Consider the following 26,498-nt stretch of genomic DNA (forward strand, 5'->3'; position numbering starts at 1 on the left):
ACCTGTGCGTCCAGGCTCAATGTTAGTAAACAAATAATTGGTCTATTGCCTTTCAGGTTGCATTTCAGTTTAAAGTGCTCATGTGGCCTAAGTTGCTTCTTTTGGGCTTGTTTTCCTAGGCTGCTTCTTTCTCTCACAAACTCTGGCAACACTGGCTGTAGGTCTCGCACTGTGCGCTCATGGGCAGATCAGTCATACGGCAGGAGAGTTTTGACAACAAATCACATCGAAACATGGAAACAGAGTTAACAGACTACCAGGATACTAATAGTATGCCTTGTTTGAGGGGTACAATTAAGCGAAAGGAAGTTCTTCCTCTCTAATGTTCCGTGCTGCTCATTACAGTCAAAGTCGTGGATTTTTGCTTGCTTTGCGCAGAACCTGGAAATATTTAAAGAAATTAAAGGGTATCGAGACGAGGACGCTCTCCGACGACTCCTAGAGGTGGGGTTGGTAACCGGAAGACTCGCCCCAAAACACGCTTGCCCCCCTTTTTTCCCACGGACCACTCGCCCCCAGCGGTTCTTGTATTCTTGTATTTGTTTAACTGAGGATAATGTTAGAAAGAAGTTTAGGTTAAGGTATAGTTTACCGAGGTTACGTTTAGGATTACCAGGTGGCGACCGTTCCGAGGTCGCCGGATTTGCCCCGGGGTGACTGTGTTTTGGGGCGATTGTTTTGGTATTCGGGGTTCGTTGGTGTGTGAGTGAGCTTTAAAGTCGTCTGGTTCGAGCGACTTTTTCCAGCAGCTATGGCCATCGCCAGGCTCGACTACATCGCTCCGTGGTGGACGTACTGGCTGCACAACTTCCCTCACTTCAACCTCACTTTCCAGCCGGTTGGCAACACTTTCAGACCAGAAGATGCGAGCTATCAGCAGGTTGGTGATAATAACTTGGCTACAGTGCGTAAAGCGTGCGTAAATGTCGTTTGGGTGCGTAAAGCAGTGGTTCTCTCAAACTTTTTCATGTCAAGGACCCCCAAATTGACCCCCTTATTAGCCCGCGCCCCGCGGACCCCCATTTCAAAAGATATGACAGGGACCCCCATAAGAGAAGATTTTTTTTACAGCTCTAGCAGTGATTCTCAACCATTTTAATTTCAAGGACCCCCAGTTTGACATGCATTAGGGCTACAGACCCCCATTTAATGGCATTTCTATCACTTGGACTGCAATTTATATTGTAAAATCTATGTCAATTGAACTCTGAGAGTGTACAAATGTGTACATTTGTACACTCTCAGAGTTACAGACCCATAAGGGTCCATTTGGTGCCTAATCTATCATTTAGCTGGGGACCCCCTGGAACTCCCTCAAGGACCCCTGGGGGTCCCCGGACCCCACTTTGAGAACCAATGGCGTAAAGCGTGCATTACTTTAACTCAACTTCAGTATTCCAGAGTGATACATAGTTTTATTGTATACATAATTTGTTAGGATCCCCATCAGCTGTGCCTTAAAGCAGTGGTTCTAAAACGTTTTTATGTCAAGGACCCCCAAATTGATAAATATTTGGCCCCCATCTGAAAATATGTTGGGCCAGTTACCCTCAGAAGCAAAGATGTGTGTAAAAATGTTTCACTAATGTTCAAGATGTTTGGAAAAATAGCAGATCTACAAGCTCACTCGGTGCTGTGCTATGAGCTTGTATATCTGCTATTTTCAAATAGCCAAAGTATAAAAGGTTAAAGTGGTTAAATGCTGTGATGCTATGCTACATTAACTACTTTCGCTGGGGACCCCACTTGCCCTAAAGCATAGCTAGTCTTCCTGGGGTCCACATAAAAACAATACATACATTTCAAAAACATACACTTGAAAAACATAAAGAAAAAGTACATTAAACTTGAAAGTCTATACAAAATTATTTTTTGAACACATATAAGACTATTTGAAAAGAATTAAAAACAATCTAGTACATCCTACAACAAATATTTCCCCTGTTGTTTCTTTATTAACTTTTTGAAAGTGATTTCTGTGTCAGCTTGGTCATTAACAGTGGCAAAGAATACCATGTTTCCATTTCTCTGTATTCTACTGTGGCTTCAAATAATTTGTTTGTCTTGGGAAGTGAAAACCGGCCTTGTGTTGCCTGTCTGGTGGCATATGTATATGCTGACTGTGCCAAAATGATGGGGTTTTGGATTGTAAAACCTTCCATGTTGAAGGTAGCAGTGCAGCATAGTCTCCATAGTAGACCTGGTTCTCCAAGTCTGGTACCTGTCACTCAAAGACTGACATTGACATGTGTCAGAAAGCAAATGTACCCTATGACACGTGACCTGTATTAACCTGAAAACCTTCTATTTGAAAACATGACATGGGTATACATTGACAAACTAAATCTAGTCACAGAACAGTTTCTGTGGTTCTCACAAGCCTCTTATCTTGGTCATCAATGTCTGTTTTTCTTTATTTTGTTTAGTTAAAATTGAGTTTATGGTTTATCTTTCAACCTCGACAGTTAGAAGTAACTCTTTTACAAAATACATTTCCTTTTGGATGTGAGTGCTTTTTGTGTACAGTAGTAGGCCTAACCAGACTCCAGACTCATCTTTAGATTGATTGCACATCCCATTATTGGATAAAAGTTTTGAATGTTTATGAAGGTTTGTGCCAAGAATCTATTATTGATTTGATGAAGCAGAGGTGGTCATTTGTCTCTCAATCCAGATCCGGATGCCGTGGCTTCCAAAAAATAAACGATCCCATTTATCCTCAAGTAAAACACTTGTGTTGTACATGGCTTGTGGCCATGTAGATGAGATAAATGTCCCTGAGGAGGATTGGATGAACAAGATGTGGGCTATAAAGAAACTGAAATATTAAGGCAAGCTATGGTTGGTCACCGCTGCCTCACTGAATGCCTTATGTGTAAAGGACTTTGATATTTTGGCTTTATGGATCTGTTGTAAGTTATGTATCAAACAATTAGAGTTGTTGCTGCTGCTGATACGGATACTGCCTACAATTCTAGCATCGGTATCGGCGAGTATGTCAGTCTATCTATGCCATTCCGATACGGTACTATGTCATTTATCACATGATTATATGTCATTTACAGTCAACAATTATTTTGAATGCTTCAGTTGATGTTGAACTACTGTTTTATACTCTTACTGTACTATTTACCTTAATATTTTACTAACTTGTAGCTGCACTTTAACAATTATTAATGGAATTGTATTAATTCCTAGATCAGTGGTTCTCAAACTTTTTAATTTCAAGGACCCCCGATCCCCCATAACTCTTACGGGTCCACTTGGTTCCATTTGTACACTCTCGGAGTTACAGACCTGTAAGGGTCCATTTGGAACCCCCTCAAGGAACCCAGAGAGTCCCTGGACCCCACTTTGAGAGCCACCTCAGGATTTTAACCTGCGTCAGCCTTAACCGCTAGGCCATCGTAAATTTTTTAACTTTACCCAAAACATCACAATATAAAAAGTTCACATGACATCAGATTGCCGTAATGTGAGAGGGGTAACTAATTGGATTAAAAAAAGAAAATCACAAATTAATGTCATGTGCCAGACTAAGAAAGCAGCGTGCTACTTATCTGATCTTTCTCACATAAAGTGAGATCAAGGGAGCCATTCTGTTACAGAAAACTGCATTTTACTTCATTTATTATTTTGTGAAAATATTGTTCACAGAATTGCAAATTGAGTCTCGCTGGATACTGGAAATGCATTTTTTTGTACTTATTAATCAAAAGCCTTTTATTAATATGAAAGGCTTCATTTTCTAACACAACAAAAAAACTTGAATCAACTAAATTCAGTGGTTCTCCACGTGGGGTCTGGATAACCCCAGGGGTCCTTGAAGGCATTCCAGGGGGTCCCCCAGAAAAATGTTTGATAGTTAATCTCCACTATTATTACTATTGGCTCCAAGCCATTGTGAATGTACACAATATAGGCCCATTACAGTGGCCCTAACACCGTTGTCGGGTGGTTGTAGACAGAGCATAAATTAGGCATTAGTCTCTCCAGATCAGATTTTGTGTTCTCTGCTCCAAACTCTCCATGCATCAACGACACATACATGTGGGTCACTGAATCCCAGCAGTGTCACCGTAGTTCAGTTGAGAGCCAGTTCAAGAGGAGCGCGCTCTGCCAAAGCTGAAATTATACTGAAGCGTAGCCGCCTACGTATGTTCCCTCAGCCCTATGTTCCCTCAACCCCAACTCTAAACTGAGGGAACATAGGGATATGGGAACATAGGGCTGACCACAAATATTCTATTGACTGTTTCGCTCGCCGCCGCCGGAAATAACACAAACTTGGTTATTATCACTGAGCGATGCAGTTGTGCAATGAAGTATAACGCTTCCCTGAGCCTTTTCACTACTGTCTAGGCCTGACACAGCCTGGCAAGCCTGAAAATAACCCTTGTTCTTTTTGTTTCTGTGATGTGATGTTGTCTGCTGCAGGAATCAATGCACCGTGAAGGTACAGAAGGACTTGCAATAGCATACCGTCTCTCCTGCAAAATTAAATCAGCGAAGCCTTCACACTTTAGGCCTAGTTTCAAACAGCCTTTATGAAAACATCTTCAGGGAAAAGAAAAATCAATGTATTTCCGGTCAGTGAGCTGTGATACTATGCTCATTCTCTCTCTTTCGCTCTCTCACTTCCTTCATTTCTTTCTTCCCCCCCTTCGGTTGCTTTGTTGTGGCATGGCAGTCAGTGGAAATTTGACTGCCTGCATGTCTAATTAAAAAACAATGGAGTGGAAAATTGGGGGAGGAGTGGGCGTTAATGGGTGCAGTGGGCTTGTAGTCTAGACTGGACCGAGCTGAGCTGTAGTGACAGTCAAATGAGGGCCGAGGACACGGTAGGCTCTTTAGCCACTTACTGTAAGCCCTATGTACTTCGTCATATGACAATTAGCAAAAATTGCCGATTTGTAAGCTCACGGCGCGCTGCATTGTAACATGTTGTGGAGCTTGTAGATCTGATATTTTCGATTTTTTTTTGATGGGATTTTTATTTTGTATTAATTAAAGGTAGGGTGAGTGATATTTCTTTTGTTAAAATAAGTGTTAATTAACTATACATTCTGTCAGTACTCATTGCTATCAAGTGTTTGTTCAGTAACAGGTGTCTCCCCTTTCCACCAGCGCAGAAAAAGCATTTTCAGATCGGGATACCAATTCTATCCAATCAGGAGAGAGAATTTGCACAGGATACAGATTAAACAATTGAAATTGGAAGTGATGACACAAAAAAATTAGCAGACAAAATTGGAACTGGAACACTGAAAATTGACGCTGGTACTTTCTCCTGATTGGCTGAAGATTGGCCACCCACCTGAACATGTATTTTCTGTTTATTAAAAATCTGGAAAGATGCAGAGACCCCTGCTACTAAACAAACACTCTATAGCACTGATTACTATCACAATATAGTGCTTTAACCTTTTTTTAAATTTTGTTTTAACCAAAAAATATCAAAAACAAAAAATTGCAAAGACAACCACAAGTACGGTACACAAGTACATAAGTACAAGTACAGTTCAATTCAAGGTCTGTTAAGAGGATTTTAAACCCAAGAGAGCACTATGGCTTGTTTCCATTGGGGTCCTTTGTACTCAATTCATCAAAACTTTTAATGACGGTCAAATATACAATACTATGCAAAAACATCATATAAACGGGCAGATATTGAAAATAAAAAGATGTACAGTAAGCAGCAAGGATTGCAAGGAGAGTAAGGACATGTTTTTATGACTGTTGGGAGCCTATCACCAGTTTAGGCAAATGTATTTCTTTCAGTTGAAATTACTATTTCCATCACATAGTTATTAAGGTATCTTCCATCAACACTGCCCATTGCGAAATGGGGACTTTGGACCATAAAATGCAAATGTGAAGTCATTGCCTGGAATTTACCATCGATAGATGGAGATGACTATATACAGTGCTTTATAACACGAGACCAGCATCTCATGATACATTAGATGTTACATACTCATCTAGTATGCTCCTTTGGCCTTTTCCCTCAAAGACGGCTATAGGGCTGGGCAATATTACTTCAAATCAGTATCAAGATTATTCCCAACTTTTGCCTTGATTCCGATTAATGAATGATAGTTAAAATAGGTGATCTAGAAGCTCACAATGCATCGCATTACGACACGTTGTGAGCTTGTAGATCGGCTATTTTTGCTATTTTTGTACGCCACCAGTGTCCCACAAAGTATAAAACAGGGTTAAGGTGTAAATCAGACTGATTTAGTCGATTATAAAAAAAAATGATTCGTGTTGATTCCTTGATATATAAGAAATTAAGAAACATATGCCCCAAAATATGCTCCCTCTATTATGCAGCTAACCTACGTGAGTAAGACCGTTATTGGTTCTAAAATAATGTCTCTTTCAGTATATATTTTCAGTTAATTGACCAGCCCTACTAGTACTAGTCAGTACTTTATTTTCATAACACGAGACCAGCATCTCATGATACATACGCGATACGCTTCTTTGACCTTTTTTCCCCTCAATGACGGCCATAAATCATGTTGTAACAAAGCTGTCACAGGAAGGTCACTCCAGCATTATACAGTACAGTACAGTACCATTAACTTGTACTGTACCATTAAACTTAACCATTAATTTAGCACGTGGTGGTTGCCCTCCCATGGCAATCACAGCTCCACATTTAACCATATCAAATGTCTCCATTCGCAAAGCAACTCGTGTGATGTTAATTCCTGACTGCAAAAGCAAGTGCTGCTGTGTGCAGCTTACTGCTCCCAACGGCCTATCCTCTCTATTGCTTGTGTGCGTTCACAGTGCTTGAGTGCTTTACAAAATAAAAAGCTGCTGGTTAAAGACCAAACATTTCATTCAAGCGCATTGTCCATTCAGGTGAATTGCAGGACATTTTAAGATAGGGATATGGTTTGTTTTCTTGAGGGTAAATCCCCACATAACTGAAATCAAAACTCATGCCCGTTACTTAATTGGTTTGTGTTCACATTTTAAAATGTCAGATGGTATAGTGCAGTACGGGTCCATTTCTATTTTTAAACTTTCCAAGTGAAATTCACTGTCCTGATCATAGTGTACCATCCAAACTACTGGTCCACTCTCAGGTCCTCTTACCAATCATTTGTCTGCTTCTGCAGGCCCTGACTGCTTTAACAATCACAAGACTGTATGGAAGACATTTAGTCACATGACACCCCCCTGCTACAGCCACACATTTCTCTTTTTTTCCCCTCTTAACCCCAGTCTGTACTGTTGCCATGGAAATGAGCAGGGAAACAAGAGGGTCTAGGACCACCTAATCTGTTCAAACCTCTCTCTCTTCTCTCTTCTCTCTTCTCTCTCTCAGTCTTATCTGTCTACTAGCAATTGTCTTGTCTAGGAATCGTCTCAGCATCAGGCAGTGATACTGCTGATTGATGGAGCAAACACCATCCCTTGACCCCTGTATATCTTTACATAGGAGTGTTGCTTGATCCTGGTGGGCTGTTCTCACGCTGGTTGTTGAACTGCAGGGTGGTGGGGGGAGAGGGTCACTAACCCCTCATGACCACGCAGAACAGATACACAGTGTCACTTAAGCAGATAATAGGCCTGTTGTTTTGGCCACTGGCTAACATCTTGACTTCGTGATGGACAATTTCTACTGTAAAGACAAGATTTTATCTTCTAGTGCAGGGGTCTTCAACAGGGGGTCCGGGACCCCTAGGTGGTCCTCAGAGCTACTATAGGGGGTCCACCAAATCTTTGTGTGATAGGATGTTTTTTTTTACCTTAACCACTTGAACCCTACCATCCCTATTCTGAGGGAAACATTAGCCGAACATAGCAGATCTACAAACTCACAGCACCTCGCGCTGCAAGGCGTTGTGTGCTTTTAGATCGGCTATTTTCGGCAAAGAGGTTTGGTGTAGAGGGAAAAGAGAGCAAACCAAGCTCTAAGTATTGAAGGTGTAAGTGGTTAAATGTCTGAAATGAACAAAAAACATGAATTTACACAACACTGATGATACTCAATGAAGCTATCTATGAAATCTATGAAAAAGTTGAATCTGCAACACAATTTTATCCAATGTTGTGGGGGGGGGGTCCCTGCTTCATCTCTCTCTCAGCTAGGGGGTCCTTGGTCTGAAAAAGACCCCTGTTCTAGTGTAAAGTCAAGGTGTTAACTTCTAATGTGAAGGCAGGATGGTAACTTTCAGTGTAAAGTCAAGATGTTAAACTTCCGGTGTAAAATCACCAGTTTCACCATGTACTGTGTATCACAATATACTGTACTTGATGTCTTATCATGTGTCTCCCATGTTGTCCCTTTCTCTCTCTGTCCCTGCTTCACTCAGTCGCTGATCCTCCTAGCGTGCGTGGGGGCGTTGGGTTTGGCTCTGAGCCTCCTGCTGCTGGCTGGGTACCTGTGCTGTCTGTGCTGCTGCCGCAGGGATGTGGCCGACGAGACCAAGAGACCCCATGGCTGCTGTGTCACCTGGGTCGCTGTCATCACGGGCCTCATCATATGGTAGGTCTCTGTGCTCGTCTGTCTTGTAGCCCAGAGGTCACGAATGCAAGGGAGAGTCCCGACAGTGTCCTCCTCTCTTGTGCGTCTTTGTTTCAGACTAAAATGAATAAACAATATTGCAATTTAATTGCTGGTTGATTATGTTAAATTGTTAATTTTCTACCAATTTAGCCGTTGTGCCAATGGCCAATTCCCCCCCATGCAGTCCCTGTCACTGCTGTCCGCTACTGGTTTGTCTTGGTGAGGGACTGAGGGTAGATGTAGACCTTAAAGGACAACTTTGGTTTTTTACAACCAATGTTTATGTTTTAGATTGTAATTAAAGTAAATAAAAGATGAGTGTTAAAACATTTAAATTTACTGCTTTCTATAGTTTTAGCAATTTTCCCAATCTTTTTTACAGTGTTTTCACAGTGGGCGGGGGCATTCTGTCCGTTAGCTAAATATGTATTTTTTTAACACATTAACCCGGAGTTTTCTTTATTATTATTTACAGTAGCTCTTCTAGCCCCCAATAACTCACATCTGGCCATCTCAGACAGCCGGACCTTTTTTATTGTGTAAAAAAAGCATATTTAGCCACCGGACAGAATGCCCCCGCCCACTGTAAAAAATATCGCAAAAAATGCTAAAACTATAGAAAGCAGTAAATGGAAAAAAATTTACACTCATCATTTATTTGCTTTAATTACAAGCTAAAATATAAACCTTGGTTGTAAAAAAACAAAGTTGTCCTTTAAGCACTTGCCTCCTCAGATTCACGTGACGTCAGCTGCCACTTCTTTTTACCTGACAGTGATGAGTTTCACCAGGAGGACCACGGTATTCTACCCAGTTCCTCTCCCTGATAGGGCTGTCACGATTATGTCATTTTACTTAACCATTAATTGTTGTTCAAATAGTTGCGATTAACGATTTAATGTCTGTTTAATGTTTCTGTAGTTGAACGTTGGAACATTATAAATAAAAATTACATTTCTGTTTGGCTTTTAGATTTCGTAAACAAAATGTGCACAGGGCAGATATGATAACTTACATAATGTAATAACTTTATACTTAAAAGAAAATCATGAATAGTGGACATGGGCGCTATTTCCACTACCTGTAGCTAATTTAATGACAGAGATCGTCCTTCCCACCACGCTTCACACACACACACAAACATGGACAATCATGTTGGTTGGAAGAACGCCCTACCAAGCGAATCAATCCCCAGGCTCCAGGTGGGAAAGAATTGTACCCCTGCCTGCACCACTTGGATGCCGTTGTTGGTGTACATGTCATGGCCTTGACCTGGTTACAGACTAAACGGTGATGTAGTCTGTGTTTGCGTACCGAAGGCTCAGAGGTTGGCCCACTCTGTGAACATATTGACAGGAAATCCTTTCAGTCTCTCTCTGCATGCACGTGTTGTGCTAACAGCTTGCAGGTTTGCCTCGCTGATCACAGCACCGAGCGCTGACTTTATGCTATCAAAACACATGGTCACTTGCTGGTCACGGCATATTTCGCCGGTAGATTGATTATCCAGGGTCACTTTAACGAGGCACATAAAATTGTCAAAGGCAAAGGGCGATCAAAGCGAACTCGATTATATGTGCAATAATTTAGCTCCATCTGCTGTTTATTTAACGCAGGGTTCTTGTAATTGGATTGCCACATATACTCACCGTCAAATCTTTATAATATAAATGATTTAAATAAGCATTTATTTACGGCAGACAGAAAAGTATAAGCATAACGATGATGCAGCCTGACCATCTTACTCTTGCTTAGTGAGAGAGCTAGTTGGGAGGCGTTCCTCTTGGGTTCTGTAGAACAGAAATGAAGGTAATTCAGTACAAATGATTCCTCCAAAGAGCTTGATTGAATCTTAATCTTGTGACTGTCATCTAAGTGCTGGGTCTTAATTGAGTTAGCTTGCTGTTAACATTCCAAACCCCCAGTTACAGTACAGAAAGAAGGCTTGTTGCAGTGTTAAGTGCCTGAGCATGATACCGCTTATCCACAGAGCAATATTAACTCTTCCCTTTCTAGACACCTCTGGGTTTTTTTGTCAAAGGAACGTGATATTTAAACACTTAAACGAACTATACTTGAGTTACCTCTGTATCTCACAACGCGTCATGTTGTGTAGTGTGTTGTGAGCTTGTAGATCAGCTATTTTGGGTGAATGTTCCCCACCAGAATAGGGATGCTAGGGCTCAAGTGGTTAACGAACAAATAAAGCAACGCACACAGCCACACATTACTGATAAATGAGTATGTGATTGCACAGATAGCTTTTGGCTTCCTTCCTCTATTCGCTGGTGGAAAGCCTTAGTGATATTGATGCTTTTATGTCCTTGTGTAGTAACGAGTGTGGTATCAGGATGTACAGACACTGCAGGATGTTGTTTCTTTGAATAAACAACTCTCCTAGCTAGTTATCCCGCTGGTTCTCAACATGGGGTCTGGGGGACATTGAGGGGCTTCCAGGGGGTCCCCAGCTAAATGACTGATAGTTAGGAACCAACCAAACCGTGTTGGGGTCTGTAATTCAATGGGGGACTGTGGGCTAATGCATAATCAAACTGGGGGTCCTTGAAATAAAAAAAAGGTTGAGAATCACTCTCTAGAGCCTATATATGAAATAGAGCCTGAATTCATGAATACTGTATGTATTGAAGTAACTGTCAGTTTGACGGATATTGTGGTACTGTGCTTTTGTCACTGGATAGGAGCGAAAATCTACATTGTTACAACTGCAAACTTATGTGCACAAAAGAAACACACAAACCATTCCTTCTGTCTATCTCTGGCTTGACCTAATGCTTTTGTAAAACACTGTTCTAATCCAATAACACAAATCTGTCCTTTATTCTGTCCCACTGCATCACAAGATTTTTATTAGTAAAAAAAAAACCTCCCCTTTGGTTGCTCTTAAAAAAAGCGAATTATATTTTGTGTGTGTGCGTGTGCGTCTCAGGCCCTCTGAAATGAGGAAGGAACAGATATATATATATATAAGAAATAAAAGCCTTTATTGTCAAGTAGCTACATAATGAAAAAGAACACCAGCATGTTACAGATGGTCCTCATCAATGCATAACAAAAGAGAAACATTCACCCATGTAGTCTAAACCAGGGGTGGGCGACCTTTTGGGCCACTTGGCCGTTTTCCAAGGCTGGCAAGATCTACCAGTGCCAAAGAGTGAAAACCAGCATTTATTTTACATCTTATTATAGGATGCTTATTAGAATAAAAATACAAACACAGAATATTATTAATGTTAATAATATTCCTATATATACCTAACAAAAAATAAGTCAATATTTCCATGTGAATAATAAAGGCAAGTTACTACATTATGACTATCTGGGAAGAAAGGTACTATGCACATGATCCTGTTTCATATATAAATCGAGTTTTGCCTAGTTTAGTTTTAAAATTCAATATTCGGGCTGCTACACAGCCCTCACATCTACAGTTCGGGGCCCTCACACTTGCTTTGTCAGAGTACCCGTTGTAAACGTCTGTATCCCTTTTGTGCCCATATATGGGGATATATATTCTGCCTGTCTACAAAACATGTCCCTTTTATGCCGATATGGTGAGATCTCTGTATCTGTCAGTGCTTGTCCCTTTTATACCCATCCAGTATATGGAGATCCCTGATCAGTATATGCCCATATAGGTTTTGGACAACTGGATATCGGAACTACTCGATGGCAGGCACCGTACTCCCTCGAGTTTGAAGTCGGTCGGTCCCATATATGCATTATGCACATGACCATATATGGACATAGTTGTCGGATCTGTGGCTCTAGACAACCGGATCTCTGTATCTGTCAGTCCTCGTCCATGGAGCTGACTGATTTGTTTGCGCTTGATGCCATGATGACACATTGACGTTAGACAACACACTCCATATTTTGCCGTAGCTGCATTGGGAACTCCTTATATGGTTATGGCCGGCCGGTCCTCCCTTAAGCCAATTTTAATATAAAATGAGATGACACCACAGAATAATAACTGTTATTCTGTAAAAAAAAAAAGAAGAAAAAAAATACAAGCAGGCATCACTAGACTGGAAAGATCCACAGTTGGGCAACATTAGTAATATCTGTTGACTCATCCAAATGGAGAGAGAAACACAGGATTTAATGTCTGCAGCTGTGCCTCCAAGTCTCTGAAATCCCCTAGCATCTGTGTCACTGTTCTCCTGGACAACTGTTGATGACATCCATGATTTCAAGCCCTGTTCTTAAAATGGCCACACAAATCCTCTTGCCACATGCAACAGTAGGTAGGCTGCCTGCAGTGGTCGCCTTAGCTTTACCAACCAGCTTCATGAAAACAGACTGATGTGTTGCCAGTTATGTTTTATAAAACTGTCGTTCCAGTTTCCCCTTCTTCGCTATTACATAGTTGTTACAGATGAGACAAATAAATGTTTCATTCAACATTCTGAAAAGATTTGTCTTCCTATTCTGCGTGTAACTATATATTATACTGTAGGCTATATGGGTAAACCGTTCTCTCTTGTTATGCCCTGATGAAGACAGGCTGTGTGGTAAAAACATACTATTTTTTCTTTATAATTATGTAGCCACTCGACAATAAAGCCTTTAAATATATCTGTTCCTTCCTGTTGTTGTTTGACTGCCTAGTGGGAGCTATGTACTCTAGTTTGGATATGTCTTCATTCCTATTGTTCCAAGAGCACCAGATACTATAATATTTGTGCCAGGGTATTTTTACTCACTTGCGCACCTGGTTTTCTTTTCTGCAATTCTTAATTCACTTGAGAGTGAAACAAAAAGAACCCCCTCCCCTTCATCCAGCCCCCCCCAATCTTGCACTAACCGCCTTTCTGATGGACCGCTCTCTCTGTCTGGTGGGTGTCAGTCAGTGTGCACATTTTTGCTTTTTTCGTACACATTTCTCATCATGTGTCTCACACGTCGACGACGTCTCTGTTATCTACTGAGCCACAGGATAATTGTTTCTTTTTTTCCCCCCATTGCCATCTCAACAGGCTGTAGAGGCTCAGTAGAGGATTAACGATGAATGCTGGGCAAACATCTGTTTATTACTTAGCCATAGCATTATTTATTAACAAAGACAAATGAGAAAGTAGCACTTGATCAACAGTAATTAAATAAATAGATCAACATTACTGTCAACAACAACTAACTTCCCCAGCGAACAAAATGTCCCACTGGGATTTCACAATGGTGTGGGCAGGGAGTAGGCTGAAAACACATTCGCTAAGCCCCTCCGTACAATAGCAATTGTTCAAACCGGTTTAGCAACCGTTGCTAAACCGCCATAGACTAGGACGCGTTCCCACTCGTGCAATATAAATCAATATAATCTACGTGTCACGATAACCGGCAACATTATAGGAATAATAACACTATGGTCAAATGCTGCTGCTGTGGGATCTACAACAGGGATTCCAGGTGCTCAGAGCGGTTGGAGGGTGCATTTTTACCCCTTTACCCCAAGCTCCAAGTCCACTGAGAAACGGAGGCTGTAGCTGTGGAAAAGGAACCTGGATAGGAGTTAGAGGAAGTTTTCTCTGAAAAGATGTTCCTGAATAAGGCAAAAGGAGAATCTCGCTTTTCTTGAATGGACTGTTGAGACTTGTTGGAACCTGTTGAATGCCTGAAAGCGCTTCCCAGCCTGTCTGCGTTTATTTGGCCAAGAAAATAAATATTTCTGTTTTTGGTTAGATGGAATGTAAACACTTCCACAATGCTTTTTGTTTCTAGTTGGACCTGTGAACAAATTGCACATTGTAACTTTTAAAATGTATTTTTGTATGACAGTCTTTTTCAAATGATGCTGCTTTTCAAACACACACACACACACACACACACACACACACACACACACACACACACACACACACACACACACACACACACACACACACACACACACAGCTTAATTTCCGGGAAATTACCTCACACAGCGCCTAGGTGATGACAATAACACTAATGATTTATGACATGAATTGTAAGCGTGTTGACATCATGGTGACGTTGGCATGTTGCATAGTGAAGAACACTTTATTCGATTTATGAGCATGTGTAGTAGAAACACGTGCAGTTTAAGCCGTTTATATTTTTGATAGCTGTTGTGTATTTGTGTGATGGGGACAGTCAAGTGGCTAGTTCAACACACCGTAATCACAGAGCATTGCTACTATAACTAGTACCGCACTATACCGCTTGTTAGTGTTAATTCATTTGTTGTCTATTTATTATCCGCTGCTATCTGCGCTCCAAGGAGCGCACCTTCCTACTTAATTAATCTTCTAATGATGGAGCTTGTATGACAAAAAAAATCACCCACTTTTTTTTCTTCCTGTAAACCTGATGTGAGATGAGATAAGTTCTGTTCTGAATTCATCATTACCTTCTTGCTTTCACAATTGTTTTTTTTTGTAATCACTAATTGTGATTTCCATACAGGATTACATTTGAGTGGAAATGTAATGTGAATAACACACCAGGAAGTGGTCGTGCTGCCTTTGTTGCATTAATCTGTATTTTCTATTTCACTCACATATCTCAGTCTTACCCCTGAGAGCTATCATAGCTGAAATGCATTAGTTTCCCTTTTGTTATTTATTCATGAAGTGTGGCTGAAATCTTAATTTTGTGCATTACGCTGCACGATTCATCACTGAGATAGAACTCTGAAATGAAAAAGGTTTCTGACTCCCTCCTCGCATTCATCAAAGAGCTGATCTTTGGTCACCATTTAACAGTTTTCTGAACCCCCAAAATTATATGTATTTAGCCGCGGACCCCCATCTAAAAATGTTTAGTTCCAGGGACCCCCAGAAGCAAAGATTTGAGTTACAAATGTTCACTTTAAAAATATATATTCAAAGATTTGCACAAATGTTCATGATTTTTCAAAAATAGCAGATCTACAAGCTTGTAGCGTGCCATCGAGTGCCGCACTATGAGCTTGTAGATCTACTATCTTTGAATAGCCAAAGTATAAAATAATGGTTAAAGTGGTTAAAATCTAGAATGACATAGTATGCGTACCCGGATTGAATGGTAAACACTCTGGAGTGGATCACTCGTGTTTGAATCATATGCTTTGTTGTGGATGGCTGATGCTGCTAGATGTTGGTGGAAGGCCCAGCTTCTGTCTTATATCCAGAGCCACCCATTCCTACACTAATGGGTGACTCGAAGGCTTGCAGCAGACAGAGGCCTTTTATGGTTTTGCATTTCCTGTATGTGAGCTTCACCCGCTGCATACAGTATGTCACATACAGCCTGTATTTATGACCGATCAGTGAGATCAAAGAATACCCAAGATTTGATAGATTTAACCAAAGGTTCCATGCACACTTGCAAGTGTGAATCATTTGATTTTCTTATTTATTTAACCTGATGTTATTAATGTTTTAATGGCCAGAATGGCTTTAATGTGCACTGTATTTTGAGTACCACACTGTTTCCTAGTTAATATACAGTAAGTCAGTGATTCCCAACCTTTGGGACCCCAAATAATAGTCATAAACTAATGAAGTAAAATGGAAAATGTTGTTTCAATTGTGATACAGATAAATAGGTGTGATGTGATCAGTGTTGCCAGATTCTGTGAGAGAAACAAGCAGCCAGGTCTAGGAAAACCAGCCCAAAAGAAGCGACTATGGGCCACATGAGCACTTTAACATATACATCAGCTATTTGAAAATAGCAGATCTACAAGCTCACAACGCGTCGCGATGCGACGCGTTGTGAGCTTGTAGATCGGCTATTTTCAAATAAAACTTGCGGGGAAATTATAATAAGCAGATCTGGCAACCCTGGATGTGATGTTAGTTCCATTGATCCAACCCGGAACGCAATGTTGGCTGATTGATCTTTCAAATAAAACATGCTCTGAAAATGCAGGCGGCCGACCCGTCTGATCCGTGGTCAGATGGGTGGGCTGAGAATGCTTTCAGGATTTTAAAGTGGTTGCTGATCCTGACTAGGTTTGGAACCACTGCAGTAAGTCATGTTTATCTATCCATGGCTTGTGTTATGAACTGATGCAATGGTCTGTGATGCTGTCCATGCACACACGTGACAGGACAGAGACACTGGCATGGAAAGCATCTTCCTGCCCCCTCAGGGAGACTGTGTGTGTGTGTGTGTGTGTGTGTGTGTGTGTGTGTGTGTGTGTGTGTGTGTGTGTGCGCGCGCGCGCAATGTATGTGTGTGAAGGGTCGCTTTAGGCCGGTAATTAGCGATTTGGGACGTTCTTTTATGACACATACCAGAAAATATAATTTCCTCCGACCTCCAGACATCCTGAGCGGTAAAAAAAACACAACACGGTGCTCTCACCCACTCACTCACTCACTCACTCACTCACTCACTCACTCACACACTCTCGCCCTCTCTCGCCCTCTCTCGACACACACACGCGCGCGCACACACACACACACACACACACACACACACACACACACACACACACACACACACACACACACACACACACACACACACACACACACACACACACACACACACCCACACAAACTTGTATGAGAAGTTTGGTTTAGTATGCCTAATGAAAACCAGGTCAAATGCAAGCTGTACAATGCCAAGTTGTCCTACCACTAATCAACAACAATGGACCTGCATATAAAGTATCCAACAGAGATGCCTAAAGAGACTTCACAACAACTGTCTGTTATTGGTGTCACTGCGAGGTCACGTTGCGTGCAGGTGGAACCATATTATACCAGTCCTAAAATCCTTATTTTTTTCCCCTTTCATTCAAAGAACCGCGTCGCGTCTCTGCATAAAACAGCATGACTGAAGCAAGGTTTTGGGTTGCTCTACTCTTTAATAAAGGTGAACAAAAACTATAGTGTTGGTTGCCAGCCACAATAATAAGAACTGTATCCGTATAATGCTTTTTAAACCCATAGTTTACATAGGCACTTTACAGATTTGTTTTAAGAAACAAAAATGAAAAGAAAAGGCTAAAGAACATACATCCAGAGTACGAGTAAGTGATCCCTAGCCAACAAAGCAACAAGGTAAATACTGTACTATAGTCGTAAGTAGAATGCAAAGAGAATAATAGTGCCTCAAAGTAGGCCTACTGTACCTAGGATACCTGGTAAACAATGAATCTAGTACAACATGACCTGTAAATAACATTCTTGTTTGTCTGTCAGAAAGTATGCTCTAAAAAGGTGAATGGGAGGATTTCTTTTAACATTTTGATCAATACGGAGTGTATGTGTGTCTGGTCAGATGAGATCTGAGCTCTTATGCTAGATAGCTCCTAAGCTGTGAGCTTATACATCTGCAGTTTTTTGGGAAATATTTAGAAAGTGGTTAAGTCTGTCTGTGGTTTGAATACATATTTAACCAAGACCAACATTTAACAAGAGCTTGTGATTAGAAAACAACTGCATTGGATCCATCTGACCACATGCAGGTTATTTTTGCCCATTTCCTGTAAAGTAACGGTTTCAGACATACACAGTTTCCACCCCACAGCAACGATACACAAATACACAGAAGCAGGTACATATGACAGGATGTGCATCACCTCACTTGCACCCCCCACCCCCATCAGTCACATTCTCACTTCAGAAGGTGATATCATTGCCTGTGGTGTCCATCTGGCCGTCTGTACGTGGTTGAGCATGGCCTATATTTATCGTGTGGCTCGGTAGAGAACGGAGGGTGCTAGGCGACATGACACATTATGAAAATATAAAAACAGAAGTTGATATCAGTCATCATCTCATCACTTCCCACTTCTTGGTGTGAATGGTGTGAATTAATCCATTAAGACCGGGAACGCATCTGTGTCATTTAAAAATGTCTTTGGTTATTCAAATTTCACCATTATTCACCAAGTGCCGCGCTATGAGCTTGTAGATCTGCTATTTTTGAAAAATCGTGAAAATTTGTGCACATTTTTGAATATGTAACTCAAATCTTTGCTTCTGGGGGGGGTACCTGGAACAACATATTTTGAGATGGGGGGTCCACGGCCAAACACATATAATTTTGACATGAAAAAGTTTGAGAACCACTGATTATAGCGACATATGTTTTTAAAAAAAACGTAGGATTTAGAAGACATTTGTAGAATCCCCAGAAGCAAAGAAAAAATGTTCGCTTTAAAAAATATATATTCAATGATTTGCACAAATTTTCACGATTTTTCTAAAAGAATAGCAGATCTACGAGCTCATAGCGCAGCACTCGGTGCCGTGCTATGAGGTTGTAAATCTTCTAAATTATAGTTAGAATAATAGTTAAAGTGGGTAAAATCTAAAATGACAGATCCTTTCCCGGTCTTAATGGGAAGAATGATGTAGCTTTCAAGTAGCTTGGGGGTAGCTTCATTCCTTACAGAATGCTGTAACTTTCAAGTAGTTGAGCAATTCTTTTCCGCTGTGTACTTGGGCAGCTTGACAAAAGCTACATCACTAACATTTTCAGTGGCACGTGCACATCAACATAAAGTAGCACGACAGATGAGTTTTGAGTGCAGTCTGTCCATCACGTAGTCTCTCGAGACTTGGCTCACTCAATTTTTCAAATGCTTCCGCCTAACATGTCTGTAGCATTCAAAGATTGTGAAAGAGTTGTCTGGCTTGACAGACTACCATCACATCAAAAAAGAGAATTCTCCATCTCCATCAATTTGTAGCTTTGATACAGTTTTATGTTTTATTTAATCACTCAATGTCATACCATGTCCTCAGCCACATTGACAACTTTATTAGGTACAAAGTGGCTTCAATATTGCTGAGCTACTGTACTTCTACTGAGTAACTTATTTTGAAAGGGAGCTTTTGGTGTGTTGTAGCTCACTAGTAGAATTATTTTTTAAAAGTAGATTGCTCAAAACTCTGTGTGTGTCTATGTCGTCATAATCTCTGCATTTAGAGGTTAGGTTTAGGAGTAGCCGATACACTTTATTGCTAATAGAATATCTTCAAATACCTCTCATCTTGTAAGAATGTTGTGAACCCATGGCTCCAGGATTTATTTATCTGTCTCAGCTCAATGCAGGAGCGTGCGTGCGTGTGCGTGTTTGAAATTGAGATTTTACAGTTTCAATCAGATACACATTCACATACTTCCAGAACAGCAAGACAATATTCTGATAATATTCATATTCATGAGTGTTGTACTACAGCCACCGAGTCTCAGTAACCACAATTGTGTCTAGAATATGATGGATGAGATTTTGCTCCCAAGGCAATGTGACCCTCCCCTAGAAGATTACCAGACCACTGGCCTCTGATCTCACTGCTATCGCATACAACAAAGTTGATTCATTCATTTCGATTCATTCATGACTCTTTCGGTCAATACAGCCTAGTCCGGTAACAGTGGACGTACACACACTGATGAGGCTGGTTATAGTCTCAGAGGCTTATGTCTGACTTATTACTTGGCTGTGCGCCATGACGCGCACCAAAAATAGAAGATCTGCAAGCTCACAGCGTCCCCATTTCTCTCATCACTGAGTCCAGAAGTGCACAGTTCACTGGCCACAAGGTCATTGGCCTGATTTAGTTTTTTATTCAGACCATACTGTACGTCACCTTTCATCAAAACAATAATAAATATGATGACAAAAAGGCAGTGGACACACACAAATAGTGAGATTCATTAAAAAGTTCAAGAATAAAAACAAGCGCACCTGCCCGCACAGATAGATGACCCAAAATGTCAATTTAATTATCTTTTTGGGCCAGCCAACTGATCATTCCAACCAGGTTTCAGGGAAATCCGCCCACTCGTTTGCCAGTAATTCTGTTTGCAGACAGACACACAGAACACACAGAAAAACCTGTAATGATGTGACGCGTCTCGTAGTCTAGTAGTGTAAACTCAATACTCTCTTTCTGGATGTAGGAAAACAGTTATTCAACTAGAACAGCTGGTTTGTTTCTTCATGCAAAATAGATTATGTGTTCAAATTCAATGAAGACACTTGGTCATAGGAAGCTGCTCATTTATGACCCTTGTGGATGTCGGGTGCATAATATGAAGATTACACAAGGGTTAGAGCTGTAGACTTTGTTCAGGAGGGCAAAAACTTCATCAAGCATGAAATGAGAGGGATATCATGTCGCTTCAGTGTGTTTCGTGCAAGGCTAGGTCAGCCAGAAAGAAGAGCGGAATAGAAGAAAATCTATACTTTCTTATTCCTTTATTTATTCAGGGAAGCCCACTGAGATATACTAACAATGAATGCACATGTGTTTTGGTCAGATCCAGGCCCAATTAGTCCCCTTACATAAATAGAAATGAGCGGAAATTCTATCTATACAGTACCATTGCTCCCAGAATCTCTAGTTTTAGTTCAATACATTTAATTATTTGTCCGCCCACAGTAGTAGCTGCTTTGACCTGAGTTCATTGCGAATGTTGGGAGTTGTCAGTAGCTTGTTAGTAGTTGTTATTTTATTGTGGGTTTAGGAAAGAGGAATAGAAAGAACAAACACACATGTTGGACAGGGAGGCTGGGACTTTAATGACTGGGAGACTTTTTTGAAAAGAAAACGAAGCTAATGCAAAGTTATCTCACTTTGCCTCAAGGCTCTACCTTCCCCACAGGGAAATTGGAAACGACACTGTTCCGTCTCAGCTGTCACGGGACAGCCTCGTGTGGTTGTCGTTCAAAAAAAGCAATATGATGTAACATTGAATTAGATATACGCGTGCTTCATCTTAATCATCTCTTTTCTCTTTTGAACAGTTCCGCTGTTGGGGTGGGTTTCTATGGAAACAGTGAGACCAACGACGGGGTATACCAGCTGACCTACTCCCTCTACAATGCCAATCACACGTTGGGTGGCATCAACAATCTGGTGAGAAACACACACATGCCCAACCCTAGGGCTGAGTCTTAATTCAACACTGAGAGTGTACAAATGGGACCAAATGCACCTGTCAGGGTGCCAGGATCTGTCTTTGTTACGCATTATTATCATTCACACTGCTTAATTGATTATCGTGCCCACCATTGTCCCTGCACTTGGGGCGTTAACATGATATTACAGATAGTAAATAACAGAGATAACCCCCATTGATGAATGTAATGTGTATTTGCTTCTAACAGCAGACAATCATTGGGGGTCTGTTTCAGCTTCTTGGCCCTGGGCGGGGGGATTGCAGTGTTGTGGGCCTGGCTGTGTAATTGGGGCTTGTTGCAAAACAACTCCTGACCTGCATCCAGGGTGGGCAGACTTATTTGCAAAGTGTAGCGGAAGAATGAACAGAGGAATAGAAGAGAGAGAGAGAGAGAGAGAGAGAGAGAGAGAGAGAGAGAGAGGGGGGGGCAGGGGGTCACCTCAAAGCCCAGGAGGAAACGGTAATCACAATAAGGAAGCAGGGGATTAACTCCCATCTGCATTGGATGAAAGGACAGTAAGCCTATCTCTCTTTCTCTTTCTCTCTCTCTCTCTCTCTCTCTCTCTCTCTCTCTCGTTCTCTCTTTCTCTTTCTCTCTTTCTCTCTTTCTCTCATTCTCTCTCTCTCTCTCTCTCATTCTCATTCTCTCTCTCTCTCTCTCTCTCTCTCTCTCTCTCTCTCTCTCTCTCTCTCTCTCTCTCTCTCTCTCTCTCTCTCTCTCTCTCTCTCTCTCTCTCTTTCTCATTATCTTCAAACATGCTCTCCCCTTCAAACTAGCTTTTATCCCACAATGTTGTACACAAATAGCCCAAAGTAGAAACCGGATCTTTGCAACGCATATTTATTTTCGACTGTGTGCACCGAATGGATTTGGATGATTTCATAGTTCATTACTGTGGGGTTTTGATGTTGCCTTGGTATTGATTTGATACTATAGCTGCATACTGGGGATAGCTTGTGAGAAATACAGCTATTCTCCAGGGGAGCAAACACTTCCTGCTAGAAAACAAAGAAACTAAAACAATGACAGCTGCATTTACAGAGTTGTATTGCTGTCTTTCCCCATCTAATCCTAAAACTGACTTGGATGATGCCACAGTTTGAGTTGGAGAGAAAAGGAGCATTCTTTAATGAAGCTGTTATAGAGAATTGATATATTTTGCATTACTTACAGACAATAATACCTAATCTGGTATATCTAAACACATGTCCATCTTATTCTTTAGTACCTTGAAAACATACTGTTAGTGTATAAAATATGATGTTTTTGTTCAGTAATTAAAGGGGTTTGAGGGCACTTTTATGAATGGGTAAGCGCTTAACCCTCGATCTTGCAACATACATTTCCGTCAATTATTATGACATTATGGTCTATGTAAAATCACAGAATAAACTACCAATACAAGAACAATGTCCCTACCAACAATATCAACACTTTCAAAGTTCTGCTTCTTTCTCTGTTTTTTAAGGACCTGTCAGTTTGTTTGGTTGCTGTTTTATTTGTCCTATTTTGGACACTGCTGGCAAGTACTTCCAGACAATAATGAACCAGGCAGGTTGTGTCTTGTGATTGTTGGAGCAGGCTAGTGGTTACTGCTCATTTTTATCCGACGATTTTGGAACCCCAAAATAAGCGAGCCTTCGCTTATTTTTGCGTGGACGTAATTTGTTTGTCATTGTGGTGAATGTTGTGTGTGGTGCTGATGTTTGTTGTGTGAAGCTTAATGTCAGAGTGCTTGTTGTTGGAGCGCCTCATTGCGTCTGCAGAGTTCATGTGCAACATCTTGCATGCGTGGCTGTGGCTTTACAGTTTTCCTTCGCCGTGTCTGTAGGTCCCAGGGACCCCTAAGGGGAGGGAGGGGCGGGACCCTCTGTTTTTATTTTTATTTTTTTTATCCCATGATTTTGTACCCCCAAACGATATTTTCTTTTGGGGGGGGAGCTGCCAAGTGGGCGCTGCGTGGGCACTAGACGTTCGGCCCACGTAGCGGGCCGAACTTTTAGTCTTATACATTCTGATTCTAACTGGCAAGTCATCATAGCTTACACTACTTAATTTGTGACCTGTAATATCAGATTTAAGGTCTCCCTCGTGTGCCTTATTTCACTTTCTATCAACCTGTTTCTCTTTTCACTGTCGTGATTGTAGATTTTTATTTGTGCGCTTAAGGCACATTTCAGGTGCTTGGTATCCCCAAAAGCATCACAGCAGGTGAGGTTGCATGGAAATTGATGTTTAAAGAAGTGCTGCAAGCCTCAAGTGTGATCCGTGTTGTTAGAAAGGCACGCCCAATCTAGAGAGGCTTTCTCACTATCTTTTTTAAGTTAAGAGACCCAGCTTCATCCAGACGCATTTTAAAGGCGTACATGATGGTTCACACCAGTGAAGTTTGAGGGCGCTGACTGCAGACCTGGCTAGTAGATAAGATTCACTCAGGGCTCCATGGCAGGGGCTGTGAAACATGATGAACATGGAGACTGGGAGTAGGAGTGTTTTTACGGGCAATCAGGTCTTTTTCCCTTGGGAGTACTGGAGTGCAGGATGAGCTGTGTATTATCTCAACACATGGCTGCTCTCTGGGGTCGCGCGTAGACTGAAGACCGCATGGATTCACTCCAAGTTAATGGAAGGTGTTTGAAAGGTTTAAGGCTCAGTGATACCAAGAAATGATTTCAACTCAGTTGTGTCGAGTTCCCGTGACATTATAGCATATGTGATCCGATATGACTCGATTGTATGGTGTCTTATTTCTGCCCACTGAATAAAATTAAAAAGTCCTGAAACCTGAAAGTTTTTTTTTTTTTTGGCTCTTTTTGTTTGGTCACAGTTCCGACTTTATGTGATATGTTGTACAGTAGAAGAAGAAAAAACTGAGATAAAGTCAAAATTACGAGAAATGAAACAATTCAGGCCTTTTTTAATTTATTCAGAGTCATATGGGCTTTCATATCGATTTCAAATTTAGGGAGTGGAGGGGCGGTGTTTGACAACAGTTTTTTTCTTTTTTTGATCTCTGAACTTGCCTAGAATCCCTTTAACATTGCCGTTTATAGTGCTTGTTAAACTCCTATGGATAAGTGTTTCAGAACAAAATCTATTTGAAACTAGCACAGCTGTCAAGTCAGTGCGATTGTATGTTTTGTTTATGTATTCTCTATTTCAGCCAAAGCACATCAACATAATGAGGTTTGAATATACACTTCCTCTATTTGTCTTTAATTTTAAGAAATCCTTCTATCCTGTTTCATGATATATACCCAAACACAGAACCATCCAAACCCACATGCAAATATAGACACAGATGTACAAACAATCACACATATAAACAAAGCGCTGTGCCAACAAAAGCTGCAGGCAGGCACACGTGTCCGGGAAATTTCTTTTTCACTACATGAAACCGCCTTGGATTCTATTTGAAAAAAATAAAATGGGGGCAAATGTTATATGAATTGTTAGTGCTGCTTCAGTGTTTTTTTTTTTAAGACAGTATCTGGCGGCTAAAATTGACCTGCTGTTAGCTGTATTGATGCGTTTTTTTCCAGAAGGTTTTATAGCAATGACAGCCACTCTATCAAAGTAATGTACAAAAAGAAAAATGTGTTCATTCCTCCACACATCCCCCTAGGCTCTCAACTTCACACACATCAGTGATAAGATCTCTCACCCAGTGTTATCATCAGCATTCCTCTCACCATCATTGTTTATCAGAATAAGGGTTTCTTTGATCTGTTCACCTTTTGGCTACATCTCCTCTCATCGTTTAATTTACAAATAGTTTCTAGTTTCTGATCTCTTATCTCGTCTCCTGGTGCACTCCTTCTCCCACCCCTCTCCTGTTAAACCTTCCTCTCCACGTCTCTCTTTCTGCCTCTTTTCCATTTACTGCAACCCCACCAAAACAGTCTGTTGCCCTCTTGCTTTTGTTCCCCAGGTTGGGGGTTCCCTATCCAGTATGGAAACTGGTATACAGCAGCACCTGGAGCGACTGGATGAGATCTTTGCCAAGAGGAAAGACTTTGTCAAGGCTCTCCGCTTCATGCAGCTCATGTCTTCCAACATCATCAGCCAGCTGACTAACCTGCCGGATATTGGCAGGGCCAATGTGGACCTTGCAGCCATTGCTGACCAAACAGCCTTCTTTGAGTATTATAGGTTGGTGGAATTAACACATTTTTGTTTGTTTTTGTCAACCACTTAAACCCTCTATTCGTAGTAAAGCTGACATGAGTTGCAACTGTGCTTGGACTGAATTTATTTCCCCCAAAATAGCTATTTTCGGCGAACGTTCGCCTTCAGAATAGGGATGCTGAGGTTCAAGTGGTTAACATTGCTCAGCTTAAAGTTTTGAATCTATCTATACAATTGGAAACCGCGAGCATGCACGACGGTGGTGTGCGGTGTTACTCATACCAATATCAAATATCTCCATTATGCAACTATAAAGTACAATGTTATATCCATTGTTGGACGTACATTGTGGGTGGTTGGTAATGAATATGGTATTGAATATATTGGAAGGGGTCCTTGGGGCCAAAAAGGACTGTTGCTGTACAACACATAAGCCAAAGTCTGTTCCAGAAACATCAGGGATCTCCATACATGGGAATGAAAGGGACAAGTACTGACAAATACAGAGATCTCCATATATGGCCATAAAAGGGACAAGGACTGACAGACACACAGATCTCTATATATGGCCAAATCTGTCACATTGGCAGTGGCACGTAGGTGTCGAACTCTAGTGAATTTCTAGTATAATACATACTGCTTGCACTCATGCGTTTTGAAAAAGCTATTCCATTGAGAAATGAACGAATGCACCTGGGTTGTTTTGTACTGCGTTATTGCACAATGTTTTGGCCTGAAAGGTACGCCTATAAGGCAAGTAGTATACATCAGTGGTTCTCTACCTTTTCAGGCCGTGACCCCCCAAAATAATCATATTTAAACTGGGAACCCCCCACCCTGACAAGCACTTGGAATTGTGGGAGTTGAGGCATTACATTTAGTTTGACTTGATTCCAGACCACAGATAAAGAATTTGAAAATAGTTGATAGGCAATTCATTCTTTTTGC

General features: G+C 41.1%; 1 protein-coding gene across 2 annotated transcripts in view; it reads left to right on the forward strand.

Annotated features, from left to right (window-relative positions):
* Positions 1 to 211: 211 nt before the first annotated feature.
* The window catches only part of ttyh2l (tweety homolog 2, like), a 45,380-nt gene continuing 19,093 nt past the window's right edge, over positions 212 to 26,498 (forward strand). For both annotated transcript variants that reach the window (XM_084072871.1, XM_084072872.1), the window contains exons 1-4: positions 212 to 880; positions 8,337 to 8,509; positions 21,267 to 21,378; positions 25,354 to 25,574. In XM_084072871.1, the coding sequence (XP_083928997.1) occupies positions 752 to 880; positions 8,337 to 8,509; positions 21,267 to 21,378; positions 25,354 to 25,574 (635 nt within the window). In that variant the 5' untranslated portion in view covers positions 212 to 751. The remainder of the gene's footprint in view (positions 881 to 8,336; positions 8,510 to 21,266; positions 21,379 to 25,353; positions 25,575 to 26,498) is intronic.

This window comes from Gymnoscopelus microlampas, assembly GCF_963454915.1.
Source record: "Gymnoscopelus microlampas genome assembly, chromosome: 11".
NCBI classification, from domain to species: Eukaryota; Metazoa; Chordata; class Actinopteri; order Myctophiformes; family Myctophidae; genus Gymnoscopelus; species Gymnoscopelus microlampas.